A 25,579-nucleotide genomic window follows, 5' to 3' on the forward strand; every position below is an offset into this window, starting at 1 on the left:
TTCTTGAGTTTCATCCACAATGTAGCATGTATCAGTATTTCATCCCTTTCTATTGCCAAATTATATTTTTTCTTTTTAAATCAAATATATAGAGGTATAATTTATATACCACTAAATAAGCTCATTTTAAGTTTATAGCTTGATGACTTCTGACAAATGTATGTACCACGTAATTACTACCACAATCAAGACATACATTTCCATCACCCCCAAATAGTTCCCTTGTACCCCTTTGTAGTCAATCCTTACCACCCCTAGCCCCAGAGGACCACTGTTCTGCTTGCTGTCACTGAAGATTAATTATACCTTTCTAGAACTTCATATAAATGGAATCAGAGCATTTACTCTTTTGTGTCCTTTTTTTTTTTTTTTGGAATAGGATATCTCAGATAACTGAGCAACTGCTCCAGAGAAGCATGGTTTTCAGCACAGTTTTATATCTTGTCAGAACAAAGAACATCAAATACGTCAGGGATACATTCCTTCAGAGTTTCAAAAAAAAGCAGATCAGTACATACACAGTGAGTCTCTATGGCCCTGGCACCTGGGAAGGGAGTCTTATCATCAAAGGAGTACTAGCACTGGTATCCCAAAAGGGAGGCATTTAATCTTTATTTTTAATATGGACATTATTTCTGGTCAGTGTACCCTTTTCTTTAATAATTACAGCAGGTGTACGATGTATGTTTGATAGGCCACAAGCAGGTTGTTTTAGCTAGCATAAAATTCAAGTTAAATCATGTATAAGCCAGAATGACTTCCCTCATACCTCAATATGTGAAAATTTCTTTCATCACATTGTATATGATAGCTTGATAGTTACCTTCTTAACTTGTATAAGTATTTTGATTTTTCAAAAACCATGAGCTGCTAATTGTTTTCTCAGCATAATATTTCTGAGATTTATTCGTGTTGTGGGGCATAACAGTAGTTCATTCCCTTTTATTGCTTAGTAGCATTCAATCGCAAGGATATATAGCAATTTTTTTCTAGTTTGGGGCCATTATGGATAAAGTTGCTATGAATATTGTATATAAGTCTTGTTGACGAAAATAAAAAATAATCTATAATAGGAAGAGAAAAGAGTTTTATTTGAGCCAAACTGAGGACTGTAGCCCAGAAGACAGCCTCTCAGATAACCCTGAAGAACTGCTCCAGATAAGCATGGTTTTCATCACAATTTTGTATCTGGTCAGAGCAAAGAACATCAAACAAGTCATAGATACATTCTTTCAAGGTTTCCAAAAACAAACCAAAAACCAAATCAGCATGTGCACAGCGAGTCAGTACTGGCCTTGGCACCTGGGAAGGGAGTCTTATCATGGAAGGAGTATCAGTATTGGCATCTCAGGAAGGGAGGCATTTAATCTTTATTTTTAACATGGACATTGTTTACTTCTGGTCAATGCATCCTTTTCTTTAATAACTAAAGCAGAGTTACAATCTATGTTTGTTAGGCCACAAACAGGCTGTGTGCATAAAATTCAAGTTAACTCAAGCCAGAATGACTTCCCCATACCTCAATATTTGAACATTTCTTTCATCAATCAGTCTTTTTGTGGACATATGTTTTCATTTCTCTTGAGGGATACCTAAGAGTGGAATTGTTGGGTCATTGGGTAGGTGTATGTTTAACTTTGTATGTTTAACATTTTAAAAAACTATCAAATAGTACAGCAAAGTGGTTGTACCATTTAAAATTCTAATGTATGAGAGTCCCGGTGCTCCACATCTTCACCATCACTTAGTATTGTCTTTTTAATTTAGCAATTCTAGTGGGTATATATAGTGGTATTTCACATGCATTTCCCTGATGCCCAATGACTTGAGCAGCTTTTCATTTACTTAATTGCTATTGATACATCTTTCCTGGTGTAGTGTCTGTTCAAATCTTTTGCCTATTTTGCTATTAGGTTGTTTTCTTATTTGGAGTTGTAAAAGCTCTTTATATATTCTGGATACAAATCCTTTATCAGAATAGATATTGTGAATATTTTCTCCCACTCTGTGGCTTGCCTTTCATTTTCTTAAATGAAATAGCAGAAGTTAATTTTGATGATGTCCAATCAAATTTTTCTTTTATGCTTAGTGCTTTTTTTATCCTCTCCTATATAAGAGAACATTGCCTATATTCTTATATATTTTATAGCTTTTGTTACTGTTGTGAATGAAATTTCATTTTCTACTTAGTTATTGCTTATATAGAAAGTTATTGATTTAGATATATTTTATAAGTGGCCATCTTGCATGTAAATATTTCTTTTTTAATAACTTGTAAGTTGACTCTCTTGGATTTTCATATCAACTGGAAATAATGACAGTTTTGTCTTTTTCTTAATATTTATTTATTTGGTTGCACCAGGTGGGCTCCTTAGTTGCAGCTCGCTAGCTCCTTAGTTGCAGCATGCAGGCTTCTTAGTTGTGGCATGTGGGATCTAGTTCCCTGACCAGGGATCAACCCGGGCCCCCTGCATTGGGAGCGTGGAGTCTTAACCACTGCACCACCAGGGAAGTCCTGACAGTTTTGTCTTTGCCTTGCCAGTATTTATACCTCTTATTTTGATTTCTCATTTCATGGCATTGGTCAAGACTTCCAGCATAATGCTAAATGGTAGCTAAGTTACCTATGAAGGTCCGAGATTAGATTTTGGAGAATAACAGTGAGACTGGAGAGAAGCTAGAGTCACTACAAGGAAAGAATCAATAGAACTTGGTAACTAACTGAATAAGGGGAATGAAAGAGAAACACAGGTTAGAAATAATTAGGATATTAAGCTTAGGAACAGGGAGAATGAAATATCCATTATCAGAAAGGAGGAAACGAAGAGAATTACTTGGCATGGGGGAAATAGTAAGCTCAATTTTAGGTATTTTCAGTTTGAGTTTACAATAGGGCTTTCATGCAGAAGTGTCCTGTAGGCAGTTAGAAATAGAGAACTGGAGTTTGGATGAGAGGCCTGGGCTAGAGATGAAGATTTTAGTCATTAACAAAGGTGATGTTTATTTTTAAATTGATGTATAGTTGATTGACAGTATTATATTAGTTTCAAGCAAAGGTGATAGTTGAAACAGTAGTGTAGATTAGTTACCTGAAAAGGAAAGTTAAAGAAAAAGAGAAGAGTTCAACATTGGGTCTCAAGGGTACAGGTAGGAGGAAGTAGAGGAGCCAAGAAAAAATAAAAAAGGATTTAGAACAGAAGAACATGCAGAATAGCTTTAAAAGTTATGAGGGGGCTTCCCTGGTGGCGCAGTGGTTGAGAGTCCGCCTGCTGATGCAGGGGACACGGGTTCGTGCCCTGGTCCGGGAAGATCCCACATGCCGCGGAGCGGCTGGGCCCGTGAGCCATGGACGCTGAGCCTGCGCGTCCGGAGCCTGTGCTCTGCAGCGGGAGAGGCCACAGCAGTGAGAGGCCCGCGTACCGCAAAAAAAAAAAAAAAAAAAAAAAGTTATGAGGAATAGCCAACAGTGTCAAATAGGAAAAAGAGCTTAAGGGAAACAAGGAGTGGGAGTGGCAGAGCTTCCGAAATTGTCAATAAAAATATCTGAAGGATGGGGCTTCCCTGGTGGCACAGTGGTTAAGAATCCGCCTGCCAATGCAGGGGACACGGATTCGAGCCCTGGTCTGGGAAGATCCCACATGCCATGGAACAACTAAGCCCGTGCGCCACAACTACTGAGCCTGTGCTCTAGAGCCCATGAGCCACAACTACTGAGCCTGCGTGCTGCAACTAATGAAGCCCACGCATCTAGAGCCCGTGCTCCACAACAAGAGAAGCCACCACGATAAGAAACCTGAGCACCGCAACAAAGAGTAGCCCCTGCTTGCTGCAACTAGAGGAAGCCCGTGTGCAGCAACGAAGACCCAACGGCAGTCAAATTAATTAATTAATTAATTAATTTAAAAAAATCTGAAGGTTGACAGCTGCAAAGTAAAACATTTTTGAGCTACTAAAGGAAAACTAAATACAAACTAGGTATTAGATGATATTGAGAAATTATACATTTTATTGAGTGTGATAATGTTATTGTGGTTGTATTTAAGTCTTTATCTTTTAAAGATATGAGCCAAAATATTTAAAAGTGAAATGATATATCTAGGATATGCTTTAAAATACTCCAGCAAAGTTTTAATAATAATAATATTAATGATAATAAATGCGAGGGATAAATAAGACAATAATAACAGAGTGTTCGTTATTATTGAAATAGGTGATGGGTTCATCGGGCCTCATTATACTATTCTCTCTTCTTTGTACATGTTTGAAAATTTCCACAATGAAAGGTTTAGAAATGCATAATTTGGTATGACCTCCAAGATATATCGTTAAGACAAAAGCAAGATTCAGAACATGTGGATGGTATGCTATCATTTGGATAAGAAAAAAATTAAAAGAAAGACCATGAATGTTTGCTTGTATATGCATAGAATATCTCTGAAAAGATTCTCAAGAAACTGATAACTTTAGTTGTTTCCTCGAAGGAGAACCTGTATGGCTTGGGAACAAGAGTGAGAAGGAGATTTTTAAATTGTATATCCTCTTAAAACGTTTGAAATTTTGAAACTATGTAAATATTCATAAAAGTAAATAACACTAAAAATAAATAATTTCTGATAATATGGTTTTGACTGTTGTACAATAGTTAAGAAAGGATTGCTAAAAAAAATTTAAAAAGAAAAAAAAAGGATTCCTAAAATAAAAGGTATAATGTAGCCAAGAATTTTAATAAGCCTAGAACCAAAATTTCAACTAATTTTACAAAAACATTAGAGGTGGGAAAGAAATATGAGGGGAGAACTATAGGTACTAAATAATTATTGCTATGTACAGAAAAAGTGTAAGTTTAAATATGTTTTTAATATAGGGGTTATTACTCATTGACTAGAAATAAGAACTAGAATTAGAGGGAAAAAAGGAACAAGGACAACTTGATCAGCCAAGCAACCAGACAGATCAATGCAGAAACAGAAGACTTGAACAAGACTATAAACCAGATGGATGCTGGCTCAGGGCTTCTGGATAGCCTCAGGATGGGAGGTGATAGCCAGGGGAACCAACCATGTGATTAGAGGATTGGAACTTTCAGCCCCATCCCCTGACCTCCAAGGGAGAGGGGCTGGAGATTGATGTAATCACCAATGGCCAATGATTGAATCAAACATGCATATCAAACATGCACTCCCAGAAATATCCTAACCAAAGGAGTTTGGAGAGCTTCCAGATTGATGAACATGTGGAGGTACTGAGAGGGTATCGCACCCAGAGGAGTCATGGAAGCTCTGCACTCCTTCCCCCATAACTTTATGTATCTCTTCCATCTGGCTATTTCTGATTTTTATCCTTTTATAACAAACCAGTAATCTAGTAAGTAAACTGTTTTCCTGAGTTCGGTGAGCCATTCTAGCAAGTTATCAAACTCAAGAAGGGGGTTGTGGGAACCTCCAATATGTAGCTGCTTAGTCAGAAACACAAATGACAACCTGGACTTGCAATTGGCATCTGAAGTGGGGGCACACTTGTGGGACTGAGCACTTAAATTGTGGGATCTGATGCTATCTCCAGTTAGATAGTGTCAGAATTGAGTTAAACTATAGAACACCCAGTTGGTGTCCGCTGAGATCTGGAGAATTTCTTGGTGTGGGAAAAACGCTCACACATTTGGAATACAGAAGTATTCTATGAGTAGAGTAAATGAGTATGTCCCTTTCACAGACAATCTACCAAAAATGGCCCGTAAAGAAATAGAAAATCTGAAAAGACCTATAACTAGTAAGGAGATTTAGTCAGTAATTGAAGACTTCCCAACAAAGAAACACTCAGGATTAGATGGCTTCACTGGTGAATTCAATCAAACATTTAAAGAAGAATTAATACCAGTACTTCTCATTCTCTTCTAAAAAATTGAAGAGGAGGAAATACTTCATAACTCACTCTATGAGGCCAGCATCACCCTGATACCAAAGCAAGACAAAGACACCACAAGAAAAGAAAACTACAGGCCAACATCCCTGATGAACATGGATGCAAAAGTCCCCAACAAAATACTAGCAAACTTATTTCAACAGCACATTAAAGGGATCATATACAATGGCCAAGTGGGATTTATCCCTGGGATGCAAGGATGGTTCAACATATGCAAATCAATCAATGTGATATATGATATTAACATAATAAAGGGTTTAAAAATCACATGATCATCTCAATAAATTATATCTATATGTATGTATACACACATACACACAGTTGTAGGGAAAAAAGTGATCTACAGATTCAGTACAATCCTGATCAAAATTCCAATGGAATTTTTTGCAGAAATAGAAAAATCCATTCTAAAATTCATTTGGAATCTGAAGGGACCCTGAATGGCCACAACAGTCTTGAAAAAATAACAAAGTTGGAGGACTCACACTTCCATATTTCAAAACTACCAACTACTACAAAGCTACAGTAGTCAAGACGTGTGGTACTGGCATAAGGAAAGAAATATAGATCAATGGAATAGAACATACAGCCCAGAAATAAACTTTCACATATATAGTTAATTGATTATCAACAAGGTGCCAGAAGATTCAATAGGAAATTGACAGGCTTTTCAACAAAAGCACAGGCAACAACAACAACAAAATAGATAATTGGAATGTATCAAAATTAAAATCTTTTGTGCATCAAAGGATACTATCGAGGAAGTGAAAAGATAATGTATGGAATGCGAGAAAATATTTTCAAATCATATATCTGATAAGGGAATAATATCCAGAATAGAAAAAGAACTCCCACAACTCAGAACAAAAAAACAAACAGCCCAATTCAAAGATGGGCAAACGGACCTCCCAGGTGGTCCAGTGCTTAAGACTCCAGGCTCCCAATGCAGGGGGCCCGGATTCAATCCCTGGTCAGGGAACTAGATCCCTCATGCCACAACTAAAGATCCCGCGTGCCGCAACTAAAGATCTCGCACGTGGCAACAAAGATCCCGCATGCTGCAACTAAGACCCGGCACAGCCAAATAAATAAATATTAAAAAAAAAAAAAGATGGGCAAAGAGCTTGAATAGATATTTTTTCAAAGAGGATATATACAAATGGCCAATAAACACATGAAAATATGCTCAACACATCATTAGGGAAATGCAAATCAAAATTACAATGTGATACAACTTCATACTTATTAGGATGGCTATGATAAAAAATGGAAAATAACAAGTGTTGTTGAGGATGTGAAGAAACTGGAACTCTAGTCAATTTATGACAAAGGAGACAAGAATATACAATGAAGAAAGGACAGTATCTTCAATAAATGGTGTTGGGAAAACTGGACAGCCACATGCAAAAGAATGAAACTAAACCACTATCTTACACCATACACAAAAATTAACTCAAAATGGTTAAGACTTAAACGTAAGACCTGAAACCATAAAACATCCAGAAGAAAATATGCGTGGTAAGCTCCTTGACATTGGTCTTGGTGATGAATTTTTGAATCTGACAGCAAGAGCAAAAGCAACAAAGGCAAAAATCAACAAGTGGGACTACATCAAGCTAAAAAGCTTGTGCACAGCAAAGGAAATTATCAACAAAATGAAAAGGCATCCTATTGAATGGAGAAAATAATTACAAATCATACATCTGAAAAATACAAAGAACTCATACAACTCAATAGCAAAACAAAAAACAATCTGGGCAGAAGATCTGAACAAGACATTTCTCCAGAGAACACATACAGATGACTAACAGGTACATGAAAAGATGATCAACATCATTAATCATCACAGAAATGCAAATCAAAACCACAATGAGATATCACCTCACACTTGTTAAAATGACTATTACAAATAAAAAAACAAACACACACAAAAAACCCAAGAAATAACAATTGTTGGCAAAGATGTGGAGAAAAGGGAACACTTGTGCACTGTTGGTAGGAATGTAAATTGATGCAACCACTATGTAAAACAGTATGGAGGTTCCTCAAAAAATTAAAAACAGGACTACCATATGATCCAGCAGTTCCACTTCTGGGTATTTATCCAAAAAAACCCAAAAATACTAATTTGAAAAGATGTATGCACCCCCATGTTCATTGCAGCATTATTTACAATAGCTCAGATATGGAAACAATGTAACTATCAATGGATGAATGGATAAATAAATATATATTATTCAGTCATTAAAAAGAATGAAATCTTGCAATTTGCAACAACATGGATGGATCTCGAGGGCATTATGCTAAGTGAAATAAGTCATACAGAGAAAGACAAATACCATATGATCTCTCTCATATGTGGAATCTGAAAACAATAACAACAACAATCTCCAAGCTTGTTGGAGATTGTTTATTTTATTTTAAAAAATAAAAATTCTTTTTAAAAATTAAAAAAAAATTTTTTATTTTATTTTAAAAAATAAAAATTATTTAAAAAAAATTATTTATTTTTAAAAAAATAAATTTTTTTTAAAAAGGAAATTGGAACTTTTGTACATTGCTGGTGGAAAGGTAAAAATGTTTGCAGCTACTGTGGGAAATAGCTTGGTGGTTTCTCAGAAAGTTAAACATAGAATTACCATATGATACAAAAACTCCACTCCCAAAGAAATTGAAAGCAAGGACACAAACAGATACTTGTACACCAATGTTCACAGCAGCATTATTCACGATAGCCAAAAGGGAGAAATGACCCAAGTGTCCATCAACAGATGAATGGATAAATAGAATTTGGTATATACATGCAATGGAATATTATTCAGCCATAAAAAGGAATGACATTCTGATATATGCTACAATAAATATGAATCTTGAAAACATTATGCTAAATGAAATAAGACAGAAAAGTTCAAATATTGTACAATTACACTCATATAAGGTACGTACAATAGGAAAATTCATAAAGACAAAAAGGGGGCTTCCCTGGTGGCGCAGTGGTTAGGAATCCGCCTGCCAAGGCAGGGTACATGGGTTCAAGCCCTGGTCCGGGAAGATCCCACATGCCGTGGAACAACTAAGCCCATGCACCACAACTACTGAGCCTGCACTCTAGAGCCTGCAAGCCACAACTACTGAGCCCACGTGCCACAACTACTGAAGCCTGCACACCTAGAGCCTGTGCTCCACAACAAGAGAAGCCACTGCAATGAGAAGCCCGCGCACTGCAACCAAGAGTAGCCCCCGCTCGCCTCAGCTAGAGAAAGCCCACACGCAGCAACGAAGACCCAACGCAGACAAAAATAAAGATAAATAAATTTATATTAAAAAAAGACAAAAAGTAGAATAGAGTTTACCACGGCTGTTGGGAAGGGACAATGGAGAATTACTGTTTAATAGGTACAGAGTTTCTCTTTGGGATGATGAAAAAGTTCTAGAAATAAATAGTGGTGAAGATTATACAACATTGTGAATGTACTTAATGCCAATGAATTGTACACTTTAAAATGGTAAATTTTGTTACATATTTTTTGCCATAAAAAATGCAAAAAGAAAATCAAAGGCCAAAGGAGAAATTCAGAAAATATATTTCAACCCACATAACAGAGGCCTGATTTACCTAGAATACAAACAGCTTTTACAAAGCAATAAAAAAGAGAAATAGAAATAGAAAACTAGGCAAAGGACATGAGCAATACACACACACACACACACACACACACACACACACACACACACGAAAAGAAATATATGTGACTTCTAAGTATATTAGAAAGCTTAGGGAATTCCCTGGTGGTCCAGCGGTTAGGACTCTGCACTTCCACTGCAGGGGGGACGTGTTCAATCCCTGGTTGGGGAAGTAAGATACACATGCCACACAGCGCAGCCAAAAAAAAACCAAACAAACCAAAAAAAGCTTAACCCTACTCATGATAAAAAGATTGTGTTAAGATACCACTCTTTTCCTAGAAAGATGGCAATATCAGAAAGTTTGATAATATATTGTTTTGGCGAGGCTGTGGAGAAACACTCTCATATTCTGTTGTTGGATTGTAAATTGGTATATTTTTTGTAAGGCAACTTATCAAAAAAATTTTAAAGTGTGCTCGCTTTGGCAGCACACATAGTAAAATTGGAACGATACAAAAGATTAGCATGGCCCCTGCGCAAGGATGATATGCAAATTCGTGAAGCGTTCCATATTTTTGAATGCATGTATAACTGAATCACTTTGCTGTACACCTGAAACTAACACAACATTGTAAATCAACTATACTCCAATAAAAATTTCTTAAAAAAGAAAAGAAAATTTAAGTACATATGCCTTTTTATTGGTAAGTAACAGAAAACCCAACTCCAATAGGCTTAAACAATAAAGAGGATGTAGGGCTTCCCTGGTGGCACAGTGGTTGAGAGTCCACCTGCGGATGCAGGGGACACGGGTTCATGCCCCGGTCCGGGAAGATCCCACATGCCGCAGAGCAGCTAGGCCTGTGAGCCATGGCCGCTGAGCCTGCGCGTCCTGAGCCTGTGCTCCGCACCGGGAGAGGCCACAACAGTGAGTAGGCCCGCGTACCGCTAAATAAATAAATAAATAAATAAAGAGGATTTATCAGTTCAAATAACTGCAAATTCCAGGGGATGAGTGAGCTCTGAAATTGGTTTGATTTTGTGGATCAACAATATCACCAGGGACCTAATTTCCTTCCATCTGTCAGTTCAGTCATCCAAAGTGCGAGCTCCACTGTAAATCTGACTCCCTTCTTGGTAGCAAAAGGGCTGCAGCACTTGAAGTCTTCACATCAGCTACACCATACTGTCCAAAAGAAGAGACAAAGCTGGCTTTTGTTCTCTCTCAGAAGAGCAAAGAAAAACAAAAACAAAAACAAACCCTTCTTCCCCCAAATACTTCAAAAAATATCCTCTAACATTTCACTGACTTGCATCATTGGCCCATTCCTGAAATTTCCCCTTGACAGGACAATAGTATGCATTGATTGGCTAAGGCCTGGGTTGCTTGAACCAATAACTGAGACATGGGGGATGGACTTACCCTGATTGGGTTACATGTGTGGTGCACCCCCTCCAGAAGCTGGGAGTGAGATCAATTCTACCCCCTTCAAACTTTATGACTGCTAAACAATGGGGAAGATATGGAATGGATGTTGGGCAGGGAATAACATCAACCACTATATACTTTGATACAGCAACCATACTTCTAGGAATTTATCCTAAAAATATGCTGACCCATGTGTACAAATAAGTATGTTCAGGGAGATCATTTGTAATAACAGGATATTGGAAACAACCAAAATGCCTGGGACTGGTTAAATAAATTATGATGTAGCCATACAAAAGAATAAGGCAGATATAAATGTATTGATATGACACAATCTCAAAAATATATTAAGTGAAAAAAGCAGAGTGAATAGCCTGCTACCATTTGTGACAAAAAGAGAGAAGAAATGGATATATGGATATGATATATTTTAAGTGAAAAAAGTATGATAAACTCCCATTTTCATCAATAACCAGACAGATAGATATCCAAATGCATGTGCACACACACATATATACCCATTTATACTTGTATATCCATGGTTTGCATAGAATATATCTGGAGGATAAGCAAGAAATTGACAGTGGGGTTCTCTGGAAAGGGAACCAAGGGAACTAAGGAATAGGGGTAATATATAACTTTAATTGTATATCCTTTTATATTGCTTGAGTTGTTTTTTACCATGTGCATGTATTTTTAGTTAAAAAACAAAAATATTTATTAGTTATAAGTTTCTATTTTTTACCTGTCAGATTGTCAAAGATAAAAATATTTTTTAATAGTTTTATTGGTCAAGATGGCATAGTAGGAAGACTCTGAGCTCACTTCCTCTCACAGCCACACCAAAATTACAACTATTTACAGAGCAACTATTGATGAGAAAGGCCAGAATCTAGCAGAAAAGATCTTCTACAACTAAAGACATAAAAAAGGAACCACAATGGGGCTTCCCTGGTGGCTCAGTGGTTGAGAGTCCACCTGCCGATGCAGGGGACACGGGTTCCTGCCCCGGTCTGGGAAGATCCCACATGCCACGGAGCGGCTGGGCCCGTGAGCCATGGCCGCTGGGCCTGTGTGTCCGGAGCCTGTGCTCCGCAACGGGAGAGGCCACAACAGTGAGAGGCCCGCGTACTGTAAAAAAAAAAAAAACCACAATGAGATGAGTAGGATGGGCAGAGTCACAGTATAGTCAAGACCCACACCCCAGGGTGGGCAACCCACAGATGGGAGAATAATTACAATTGCAGAGGTTCTCCCCATGGAGAAAGGGGTCTGAGCCCCACATCAGGCTCCCCAGCCCAAATGTCCAGCATCAGGAAGATGATGCCCCAGAAAGTTTGGCTTTGAAGGCCAGTGGGGCTTACTTTCAGGGGAGCCAGAAGGCTGTGGGAGACAGAGATTCCATTCTTTTTTTTTTCTTTGCAGTACATGGGCCTCTCACTGTTGTGGCCTCTCCCATTGTGGAGCACAGGCTCCAGATGCGCAGGTTCAGTGGCCATGGCTCACGGGCCCAGCCGCTCTGCAGCATGTGGGATCTTCCCGGACCAGGGCACAAACCCGTGTCCCCTGCATCGGCAGGTGGACTCTCAACCACTGCGCCACCAGGGAAACCCAGAGAGATTCCATTCTTAAAGGGTGCACACAAAATCTCACACACTCCAGGACCCAGGGCTGCAGCAGTAATTTGAAAGGATCTTGGGTCAGACCCACCTGCTGATCTTGGAGAGTCTCCCAGAGAGGCAGGAGGCAACTGGAGGTCACCCTGGGGACACAGACACTGGTGCTGGCAAATGCCATTTTGGAATACTCCCTCTAGTTTATTAGCCTGGGGACCCAGCCTTGCCCCTGCCCACCAGTCTATAGACACCCATACTGGGATGCTTCAGGCCAAGCAACTAGCCAGGCAGGGACAGCCCCACCCACCATCAGGCAAGCTGCCTTAAGACCCCCTGAGCCCACAGCTTCCCCTGGACACAGCCCTATCAACAGAGGGCCCAGGACCCAGCCCCGTACACCAGAGCACAGGCACTAGACCCAGGACCCCCAGGGCCCTGTAGCTAGAGACCGCAGGACCCAGCTCTGCCCACCAGTGGGCAGGCACCAGCCTTAGGACACCCTGGTACCTGGACCCACCCACCAGTGAGCAATCTCTAGCCTTGGAACCAGCCTCACCCACCAGTGGGCAGACACCTGCCCAAGGACAACTGCAGCCCCACAGCCTGCTATGGCAGGACTCAGACCACCCACCAGCAGGCTGGCACTAGCCCTGGGACCCACTGGGCCACGCCCTTACCCACCAGCAGGCCAACACCAGCTCTGAGACATCTTGAGGCCCTCAGCCAGCTGCTCTAAGATCCATCCTCAATCACCAGTGGGCTGACACAAGCTTCAGGACACCCCAGACCCTGCAGCCATGTCAAGAACTGGCCTCAACCACCAGTGGTCAGACCCCAGCTCTGGGACCCCTGGGCCCTTCAGCCAGAGACCCCAGGACCTGGTTCTACCCACCAGTGGGCTGGCACTAGCCCCAGGACCCAGCTTCACCCACTGGTGAGTGGGCACCAGTGGTGAGATCTCCTGGACTCAAACCCCACCAACCAATGGGTGGACACCAGCCCCAGGATCACCACAGCTCCACAGCCTGCCTTGTCAGTACCCAGCTGAAACACCAGCAGGCAGAGAGTAGCCCTGGAAACCCCACAGACCATGACGCTTCCCACCAGCAGGCCAACTCCAGCTCTGGGACACCTTGGGCTCCTCAGCCAGTGGCCCTGGAATCCATGCCAGTGGGCTGACACCAGCTTCAGGACACACAGGACCCTGAAGCCGGAGACACCAAGACCTGGCTCCACATACCAGTGAGCTGGCACTAGCCCTGGGACCCCCTGGGCCCTAGCCACACCTACTAGCAGGCCAGCACCAGCTCTGAGATGCCTTGGACTCCTCAGGCAGCCACCCCAGGATCTAGCCCTATTCACCAATGGGCCAGTACCAGCATTGGGACACCTGGGAACCTGCAGCCAGCAATGTCAGGAACCAGCCCCACTCACCAGGAGGCCAACACTAGATCCAGGAACTCCAGTCACACAACCACCCACCCTAGAACAAGGTTCTGCCCACCAGTGAGCAAGCACTAGTCTGGGACCCCCCCAGGGTCCCTCAGCCAGGATCTCATGACCCGGCCCTGCCAACTAGCAGCTGGTAGCCTCCATGCAATGCAGGGCCTGACAACCAGTCAAACCAGGGGTGAGCCATGCCTATGAGACCACCCACAGTAGTCAGCCCACCATAACAGAAGGACCCACCCAGCCAACATAGGGGGCACCCCTAGAGCATATAGCTCTGGTGATAACAGGGAGGTGTGCTTCTGGGACACACAGGATGTCTTCTACAAAAGGCCACTTCTCCAAGGTTAGGAAACATAACCAACCACCCAGATACATAGAAATAAAAACAGCAAGTTAGGCAGAATGAGGTGACAGAGGAACATGTTCCAGATGAAGGAACAATATAAAACCCCAGAAGAAAAACTAAGTGAAATGGAGATAGGCAATCTACCCAATAAGGAGTTCAAGGTATTGATCGTAAAGATGATCAAAGAACTCGGGATAAGAATAGATGAAGAGAGTGAGAAGTTAGAAGTTTTTAACAAAGAGTTAGAAAATATAAAGAAGAACCAAACAGATGAAGAATACAATAAGTGAAATGAAAAATACACTAAAAGGAATTAACAGTAGATTAAATGATACAGATAAATGGATCAGCAAGCTGGAAGACAGAGTAGGGGAAATCACTGAAGCAGAACAGAAAAAAGAATAAAAAGAAATGAGGACAGTTTAAGAGACCTCTGAAACAACATCAAGCATACTAACATTCACATTACAGGGGTCCCAGGAGGAGAAGAGAGCGAGAAAGGGACAGAGAACATATCTAGAAGACATAATAGCTGAAAACTTCCCTATCCAGGGAAAGGAAACAGATAGCCAGGTCCAGGAAGCACAGGGTCCTAAACAGGATCAACCCAAGGAGGACCACACCAAGACACATTGTAATTAAGATGGCAAAAATTAAAGATAAAGATAGAATATTAAAAGCAGCAAGGGAAAAGTAACAAATACCATACAAAGGAATTTCCATAAATCTATCAGCTAACTTTTCAGCAGAGACCTTTCAGGCAAGAAGGGAGTGGCACAATACATTTAAAGTGAAGAAAAGGAAAAACCTATGACCAAGACTACTCTACCCAGCAAGGCTTTCATTCAGATTTGAGGGAGAGAGCAAAAGTTTTACAGATAGGCAAAAGCTAAATGAATTCAGCACTACCAAGCCAGCTTTACAAGAAATGTTAAAGGGACTTCTCTAAGTGAAAAAGAAAAGGCCACAGCTAGAAACATGAAAATTACTAAAGGGAAAAACTCACTGATAAAGACAAATATAGTAAAGGTAGTAAATCATCCATGTACAAAGCTGTAGGAAAGTTTTAAAATAAAAGTACTAAAGTAATCTATATCCACAGTAAGTCATTAAAGACTACACAAGACAAAAAGATGTAAAATACAACATCAAAAAAGCAATAATAGGGAGAAGGGAGTAAAAATGCAGGGCTGTTAAAATGCATTTGAAATTAAGAGATAAGCAGCTTAAAGTAATCACATATATGTGTATGTACATGGATTATATATATATATATATATATATATATATATATATATATATACCTGATGGTAACCACAAACTGAAAATCTGTAATAGAGACACACACAAAAAGAGAAAGGAATCATCCAAACTAACACTAAAGATAGTCATAAAATTACAAGGGAAGAGAACCAAAGAAGAAGAAAGGATAAAAAAAATTACGAAAACAATGCCCAAATAATTAACAAAATAGAAATAGGTACATACCTATCAATAATTACTTTAAATGGAAATGGACTAAATGCTCCAATCAAAAGACACAGAGTGGGGACTTCCCTGGTGGTCCAGTGGTTAAGACTCTGCACACTCCCAATGCAAGGGGCTGGGTTTGATCCCTGGTAAGGGAACTAGATCCCACGTGCCACAACTAAGACCCAGCACAGCCAAATAAATAAATAAATAAATAAATATTTTTAAAAAATGACATAGCATGGCTGAATGGATACAAAGACAAGACCCATATATACACTGCCTATAAGAGACACACTTCAGATTTAAAGACACACACAGACTGAAAGTGAGGGGATGGAAAAAGGTATTCATGCAAATGGAAATCAAAAGAAAGCTGGGGTAGCAATACTTATATCAGACAAAATAGACTTTAAAACAAAGACTGTACAAGAGACAAAGAAGGATGTTACATCATGATTAAGGGATCATTCCAAGAAGATACAACAATTGTAAATATATATGCACCAAACATAGGAGAACCTAAATACCTAAAGCAAATATTAACAGACATAAAGGGAGAGATTGACAGCAACACAGTACTAGGTGATTTTAACCTTCCACTTACATCAATGGACAGATCATCTAGACAGAAAATCTGTAAGAAAATTCTGGCCTTAAGTGAAACATTAGTCTAAATGGACTTAATAGAGTACATTCCATCCAAAAACAGCGGAATATACATTCTTTTCTAGTGCACATGGAACATTCTCTAGAAGAGATCATATGCTAGGCCACAAAACAAGTTTCAATACATTTAAGAAAACTGAAATCATATCAAGTATCTTTTCCAACCACAACACTATGAGTCTAGAAATCAACTACAAGAAAAAAAATTGCAAAAAAACACAAACACATGGAAACTAAACAATATGCTACTAAACAAACCAATGGATCACTGAAAAATCAAGGAAGAAAATTTTAAAATATCAATACCTGGAGACAAATGAAAATGAAAACACAATGATCCAAAATCTATGGGACACAGCAAAAGTAGTTCTAAGAGGGAAGTTTATAGTGATACAAGCTTACCTCAGGAAATGAGAAAAATCTCAAATAAACAACCAAATCTTACACCTAAATGAACTAGAAAAATAAGAACAAACAAAACCCAAATTTAGTAGAAGGAAAGAAATCATAAAGATTAGAGAGAAATAAATGAAATAGTGACTAAAAAAAACAATGGAAAAGATCAATGAAACTAAGAGTTACTTCTTTGAATAAAAACAAAAATAAACAAACGGGACTTAATGAAACTTAAAAGCTTTTGCACAGCAAAGGAAACTATAAACAAGACAAAAAGACAACCCTCAGAATGGGAGAAAATATTTGCAAATGAATCAACGGACAAAGGATTAATCTCCAAAATATATAAACAGCTCATACAGCTCAATATTTTAAAAAAACAAAAAACCTAATCAAAAAATGGGCAGAAGACCTAAATAGACATCTCTCCAAAGAAGACACACAGATGGAGAGGCACATGAAAAGATGCTCAACATCACTAATTATTAGAGAAATGCAAATCTAAACTACAATGAGAGACTTCCCTGGTGGCGCAGTGGTTAAGACTCCACGCTGACAATGCAGGGGGCCTGGCTTCGATCCCTGGTCAGGAAACTAGATCCCACATGCATGCTGCAACTAAGAGTTTGCATGCCACAACTAAAGGAGCACACGTGCCGCAACTAAGGAGCTGGTGCACCAAATAATAAATAAATAAATAAAAAACTACAATGAGGTATCACCTCACACCAGTTAGAATGGGCATTATCAGAAAATCTACAAACAACAGATGCTGGAGAGGGTGTGGAGAAAAGGAAACCCTCTTGCACTGTTGCTGGGAATGTAAATTGATATAGCCAGTATGGAAAACAGTATGGAGGTTCCTTAAAAAACTAAAAATAGAATTACCATATAACCCAGCAATCCCACTCCTGGGCATATACCCAGAGAAAACCATAATTCAAAAAGACACATGCACTTCAATATTCATTGTAGCACTATTTACAATAGCCAGGTCATGGAAGCAACCTAAATGCCTGTCAACAGAAGAATGGATAAAGAAGATGTGGTACGTATATACAATGGAATATTACTCAGCCATAAAAAAGAACGAAATTGGGTAATTTGTAGAGATGTGGATGGACCTAGAGACTGTCATACAGAGTGAAGTAAGTCAGAAAGAGAAAAACAAATATCATATATTAATGCATATATATGGAACCTAGAAAAATGGTACAGATGAACCAGTTTGCAAGGCAGAAATAGAGACACAGATGTAGAGAACAAACATATGAACACAAAGGGAGGAAAGTGGGGGTGGGGTGGGATGAACTGGGAGATTGGGATTGACATATATACACTAATATGTATAAAATAGATAACTAATAAGAACCTGCTGTATAAAAAAATAAATAAAATTAAATTTAAAAAATTTTTTAAATTAAAAAAATAAAATTGTACCCTACAAACTTGCCATAAAAAAAGTTAGTTCTTTGAAAAGATAAATGAAATTGATAAACCTTTAGCCAGACTCATCAAGAAAAAAAAGGGTCCTGGGCATGCCTGATGGTGCAGTGGTTAAGAATCTGCCTGCCAATGTGAGGGACACCGGTTCGAGCCCTGGCCTGGGAAGATCCCACATGCCGTGGAACAGCTAAGCCCGTGCACCACAACTACTGAGCCTGTGCTCAAGAGCCCGCAAGCCACAATGACTGAGCCCATGTGCCACAACTACTGAAGCCTACATGCCTAGAGCCCATTCTCCGCAACAAGAGAAGCCACCGCAATGAGAAGCCCGCGCACCACAACGAAGAGTAACCCCTGCTCACCGCAACTAGAGAAAGCCCGCGCACAGCAATGACGACCCAACATAGCCAAAAAAAACCAAAAAAACAACACCACAGGAACGAATAGGATCATAAGAGATTACTACAAACAACTATATGCCAATAAAATGGAAACCTAGAAGAACATTCCTAGAAATGTACACTCTCCCAAGACTGAACCACAAAGAAATAGAAAATATGAACAGACCAATTGCCAGTAATGAAACTGAATCAGTAATAATAATTTAAAAAACTCCCAAAAAACAAAAGTCCAGGACCAGATGGCTTCACAGGTGAATTCTACCAAATATTTAAAGAAGAGTTAATACCTATCCTTCTCAAACTATTCCAAAAAATTGCAGTGGAAGGAACACTTCTGAATTCATTCTACAAGGCCAGCATCACCCTGATACAAAAACCAGACAAGGATATCACAAAAAAAGAGAATTATAGGCCAATATCATTGATGAACTTAGATGTAAATATCCTCAACAAAATATTAGCCAACCAAATCCAACAATACATTAGAGGATCATACATCATGATCAAGTGGGATTTATCCCAGGTGTGTGAGGATGGTTCAATATCCACAAATCAATCAGTGTGATACACCACATTAACAAACTGAAGAATAAAAATCTTATAATCATCTCAAAAGATGCAGAAAAAGTTTTTGATAAAATTCCACATCCATTTATGATAAAAATAAACTCTCCACAGAAAGTGGGTATATTAAAAAAAAGGGGAATTCCATGGCAATCCAGTGGTCAGGACTCTGCACTTTCACTGTCGAGCGCCCCGGTTCAATCCCTGGTCGGGGAACTAAGATCCCACGAGCCATGCAGCACAGCCAAAAAAAAAAAAAAAAGTAGGTATAGAGGGAACATACCTCAACATAATAAAGGCCATAAGCCCACAGCTAACATCGTACTGAATGGTGAAATGCAGAAAGCATTTCCTCTAAAATCAGGAATAAGACAAGGATTCCCACTCTTGCCACTTTTATCAGTACAGTATTAGAAGTCCTATCCACAGCAATCTGACAAGAAAAAGAAATAAAAGGCATCCAAATTGAAAAGGAAGGAAAATTGTCATTTTTTACAGATTGCATGATACAATACATAGAAAATCCTAAAGACAGCACCAGAAAACTACTAGAGCTCATAAATGAATTTGGTAAAGTTGCAGGATACCAAATTAATACACAGAAATCTGCTGCATTTCTATACACTAACAACAAACTATCAGAAAGAGAAATTAAGGAAACAATACAATTTACAATTGCATCAAAAAGAAGAAAATACCTAGGAATAAATCTAACTAAGGAGGTAAAAGACCTGCACTCAGAAAACTATAAGACACTGATGAAATAAATTGAAGATGACATAAACAGATGGAAAGACATACTGTGTCAATGGATTGGAAGAATTAATAGTTAAAATGACCATACTACCCAAGATTATGTACAGATTCAGTGCAATCCCTAACAAAATACCCATGGCATTTTTCACAGAACTAGAACACATAATTTTAAAATTTGTATGGAAAAACAAAACATCCCAAATAGCCAAAACAATTTTGAGAAAGAAGAACAGAACTGGAAGAATCATGCTACCTGATTTCAGACTATACTACAAAGCTATAATAATCAAAACAGCATGGTAATGGCATGAAAACAGACAAATAAATCAATGGAACAGAAAAGAGAGCCCATAAATAAACCCACGCACCTATGGTCAATTAATCTATGACAAAGGAGGCAAGAATATACAATGGAGAAAAGACAATCTCTTCAATAAGTGGTGCTGGGAAAATTGGACAGCTACAAGTAAAAGAATGAAAGTAGAACATTCTCTAATACCATATACAAAAATAAACTCAAAATGGATTAAAGACTTAAATATAAGACCAGAAACCATAAAACTCCTGGAAGAGAGCATAGGCAGAACTCTCTTTGACATAAATTGTAGCAATATTTCTTTGGATCTGTCAACTAAGGCAAAGGAAACAAAAGCAAAAATAAACAAATGGGACCTCATTAGACTTAAAAGCTTTTGCATAACAAAGAAACCATTGAGAAAACAAAAAGGCAGCCAACTGAATGGGAAAAAATATTTGCAAATGATATGACTGATTAGGCGTTAATATCCCCAATATATAAATACCTCATACAGCTCAATACAAAAAAACAAACAACATGATTAAAAAGTGGGCAGAAGACCTGAACAGATATTTTTCCAAAGAAGACATACAGAGGTTCAACAGATACTCAACACTGCTCGTCATCAAAGAAATGCAAAATCAAAACCACAATGAGATACCACCTGTCAGAATGGCTATCATCATAGAGACAACAAATAACAAGTGTTGGCGAGGATATGGAGAAAAGAGAACCCTAGTACACTGCTGGTGGAAATGTAAATTGGTGCAGCCACTGTGGAAAACAGTATGGAGATTCCTCAAAAAACTGAAAATAGAACTACCATACAATCCAGCAATTCCACCCCTGGGCATATATCCAAAGAAAACGAAAACACTAATTTGAAAAGATACATGCACCCCAATGTTCATAGCAACATTATTTACAATAGCCATAATATAGAAGCAAGCTACGTGTCCATCAACAAATGAATGGATAAGGAAGATGTGTTAGACAATGAAATTTTGCCACTTGCAACAACATGGATGGACCTGGTGGGTATTATGCCTAATGAAATAAGTCAGACAGAGAAAGGTAAATACTGTATGTTATCACTTATATGTGGAATCTAAAACATCAAATAAATGAATGAATATGAGAAAACAGAAACAGACTCACAGATACAGAGACAAAACTAGTGGTTACTAGTGGGAAGAGGGAGGAGAAAGGGCAAAATAGGGGTAGGGGATTAAGAGGCACAAATTAATAAGTATAAAATAAATAAGCTACAGGGATATACTGTACAGCACAGGGAATATATCCAATATTTTATAATTTAAATGTGACAATCTATAAAAATTTTGAATCACTATTATATACCTGAAACTAATATAATATTATAAATCGACTATACCTCAATAAAAAAAAATTGTTAATAGTTGGCAAGGATGTTGGGAAACACATCCTTAAATATACTGTTGGTGGACTTATAAATTAGTACATCCTCTTTGGAAGGCAATTTGGCAAAATCTATTAAAATTAATAACGCACATAATATTTCACTTAGCACTTACACATCTAGGATTTTATCCTACTGATATACATATTGGCAAAGATGCATGAATAAACACATGCAGTGCAGTAGTATTTATAGTAACAAAAGACTGAAAACCATTTATATATCCATCAATAGAGGATTTGTTAACTACATTATGATATATCCATAAAATGGAAGTTCATTTTAAGAAAGCAGACTTCTACACAGCAATGAAAAAGAACATATATATATATATATATATATATTTTTTTTTTTGGCCACGCTGCGTGGCTTGCAGGGATCTGAGTTCCCTGACCAGGAATTGAACCCAGGCCCCCGGCAGTGAAAGCCTGGAATCCTAACCGCTCGGCCGCCAGGGAATTCCTAAGAACAAACTACTGATATATTCAAAATAGATGAAGCTCACAGACGATGCTGAATGAAAGAAGGCAGATGCAAAAGAGTACACACTCTGTATGATTCCACTTATATGGAACTCAAATAAAAGCAAAACTAATCTATGACTATAGAAGCCAGAAAGTGGTTAATCTTGGGACTGAATAATGACTGAGAGAGTTCACAAGGAGCTAGCCTCTGTAGTGCTGGAAATGTTCTGCATTTTGACTTGGGGGAGGTTTCATAGATGTATACATACACAAAAACATATACTTCAGATTTGTACATTTTTCTATATGCAAGTTATACTTCAATCAATAAAAAGAAAGAAATGAGGGGACTTCCCTGGTGGTCTAGTGGTTAAGACTTCACCTTCCAATACAGGGGGTGTGGGTTCAGTCCCTGATCAGGGAGCTAAGATCCCACATGCCTCGTGGCCAAAAAACTAAAACAGAAGCAATACTGTAACAAATTCAATAAAGACTTTAAAAATGGTCCACATCAAAAAAAAATCTTAAAAAAAAATAAAGAAAGAAAGAAATGAGGTAAATTATATACTGATATGGAATGAATTTCAAGACATATTTTAAGTGTGTATGAAGATATATATCTCTGTCCATATAGACATATATGGCGCACTGGCAGTAAAGCAGAGGAAACAATTACAACTCTACTGGGTAATTGCTAGAGCAGACTTTTGCTCTGAAGTCATCTGATCCCTCGTGGCCTACGGCCTTAGTTTTAAAAACCCCATACTTACAGGTGATGTCTAATTGGAGTTCAGGCAAAGAAAGAGAAAACAGTAGAGCAGCAGTATTTGAAAAGAAATAGCTGAGAATTGATGAAAAATGCCAAGCTTAAAACTCAGGAATCCCAAACAGGAAAAAGAAAACAAAGAAAGAAATCCCACCCAGACACATTTTAATGAGACTTAAGAACATCAAAGACTTTTAGAAGTATACTACTTATAGAAGTATACAATACTACCTATGACATATTCTTGCCCCTCAATAGAGGAAAAAATAGAACCTAAATCTAAATCTAATCAAGCCTCTAGTTCTAATCAATATTCAGGAAATATAAGGAACAGGGAAACATTACCACAGGGATGCAATTACTAAAATCCATTTTATGCAAAATGCTATAGGACAAACCACCCAGTTTCTTGAACTAATAAATCCCATGGGAGAAAAAAAAAGGGGGGGGGAGAAGGAAGGGGCACCTATAGATTAAGAGATTTGAGAAACATATCAACCAATTGCAGTGTATAGCCTGTATTTGGATCCTGATTCAAACAAAGTAAAAATAAACACACAAACATTTATGAGACAATCAGGAAAATTTGAACAATGACTGTACATTTGATGTCATTAAAGAATTGTTAAGTTTTTAGAAGTGGTGGTTTTGTTGTAATGTTTAAGAAAAGTCCTTATATTTTAGAGATACATACCAAAATATTTATGGATGAGATGAAATAATATGATGTGGGATATTTGCTTCAGAATAATCTTGTGTGGGTGGAGGAGCAGGGGTTAGTGAAATATAGATGAAACGAGATTGGCCATGAGTTAATAATTACTGAAGCTAGGTGACAGGTACATGGGAATTCAGTATACTATTTTCTTTACTCTTGTATGTTTGAAATTTTCTATAATGAAAGTAGGGAAAAAGAGCCAAAAAGAAAAGGCAGATTGATTACCTACAAATAAATGACTGACAGCTGATTTATCAACAAAAAAAATCGGGGTTTAGAATAGTGTTTATAGTATGCCACTATTTGTGTAAAAAATAACATATTCACATATATGCTTATATTTGCATCAATTTATCTCTGGTAGTTCACCTAAAAATTGTTAATAGGAATTGCTTCTCGGTAAGGGAACTGGGAAACTAGGGAATACAAATGGGCAACTCTTCACATACCATTTTGTACCATTTGAATATTTTACCTTATGCTTGTAGTACCTTAAAAATATTTTCTCAGTAGGCTAGGGACAGGAGAATTTTATAACTTGATAAAGAATATAGAAAACAATTGCCATCATCATACTTAATAGTGAAATACTAGTGGCATTCACCTTAAAGTCAGAACAAAACCAAGAATATTCACCTGCTTTCACAACTATTACTGAACGTTGCTCTCCAGGTTCTAGTCAAAGCATTAAGACAAGAGAAGATAAGTTATAAATGTTGGGCTTCCCTCGTGGCGCAGTGGTTGAGAGTCCGCCTGCCGATGCAGGGGACACGGGTTCGTGCCCCGGTCCGGGAAGATCCCACATGCCGCGGAGCGGCTGGGCCCATGAGCATGGCCGCTGAGCCTGCGCGTCTGGAGCCTGTGCTCCACAACGGGAGAGGCCACAACAGTGAGAGGCCCGCGCACCGCGATGAAGAGTGGCCCCCGCTCGCCGCAAATGGAGAAAGCCCTCGCACAGAAGCGAAGACCCAACACGGCCCAAAATAAATAAATTAATTTTAAAAAAAAAAGAATCCGCCTGCCTACTGAATAATATTCCACTGTCTAGATATATCACAGTTTATCCATTCACCTACTGAGGGACATCATAGTTGCTTCCAAGCTTTGTCAATTATGAATAAAGTTGCTATAAACATTTGCATGGAGGTTTTTGTGTCGCTGTAAGTTTTCAATTCATTTGGGTAAATACCAAAGTGTATGACTGCTGGATTGTATGGTAAGAATACGTTTAAAGTTGTAAAAAAACCACCAAACTGGCTGTGTTATTTTGTATTCCCACCAGCAATAAATGAGAGTTCCTGTTTCTCTTAAAAAAAACAGAAAAGAAAAGAATCTGTCTGCCAATGCAGGAGACATGGGTTTGATCCCTGGTCTGGGAAGATCCCACATGCTGTGGAGTAACTAAGCCTGTGTGCCACAACTACTGAGCCTGCGCTCTACAGCCTGCAAGCCATAACTACTGAGCTTGCGTGCCACAACTACTGAAGCCCACACGCCTAGAGCCTGTGCTCCGCAACAAGAGAAGCCACTGCAATGAGAAGCCCACGCACTGCAACAAAGAGTAGCCCCTGCTCGCCACAAGTAAAGAAAGCCTGCGCACAGCAACGAAGACCCAACGCAGCAAAAAATAAATAAATAAATAAAATTTTAAAATGTTGTAAAGTAAGCGTCATAAAATGTCCTTGTTTATATATGTTATATCGATAATCTAAGAGAATGAACTGATATACTATTAAAATTAAACAGAAATAGAGTTTAAGTTTTAAATCAATAACTTTTCTCTATAAAAACAATATCCAAT

At 38.6% G+C, this 25,579-nt stretch overlaps 1 protein-coding gene and 1 non-coding gene across 3 annotated transcripts in view; one reads left to right on the forward strand and one right to left on the reverse strand.

Moving 5' to 3' along the window:
* Positions 1-10,021: 10,021 nt before the first annotated feature.
* LOC132514206 (U6 spliceosomal RNA) lies at positions 10,022-10,126 on the forward strand. Its single transcript, XR_009538693.1, has one exon. It is a non-coding gene; the product is annotated as a U6 spliceosomal RNA (small nuclear RNA).
* Positions 10,127-10,251: 125 nt separating this feature from the next.
* Positions 10,252-25,579, reverse strand: part of ITGB1BP2 (integrin subunit beta 1 binding protein 2) — a 32,675-nt gene continuing 17,347 nt past the window's right edge. The window contains exons 11-12 of one of the 2 annotated variants that reach the window (XM_060137812.1): positions 10,616-10,735; positions 10,253-10,497 (exon numbers count right to left, since the gene is read on the reverse strand). In XM_060137812.1, coding sequence (XP_059993795.1) covers positions 10,643-10,735 — 93 coding nt within the window. In that variant the 3' untranslated portion in view covers positions 10,253-10,497; positions 10,616-10,642. Of the gene's footprint in view, positions 10,736-25,579 lie in introns of both variants that reach the window. The other variant, XM_060137811.1, reaches the window with a different exon arrangement.

The sequence above is a fragment of the Lagenorhynchus albirostris genome, chromosome X (genome assembly GCF_949774975.1).
Source record: "Lagenorhynchus albirostris chromosome X, mLagAlb1.1, whole genome shotgun sequence".
NCBI lineage: Eukaryota > Metazoa > Chordata > Mammalia > Artiodactyla > Delphinidae > Lagenorhynchus > Lagenorhynchus albirostris.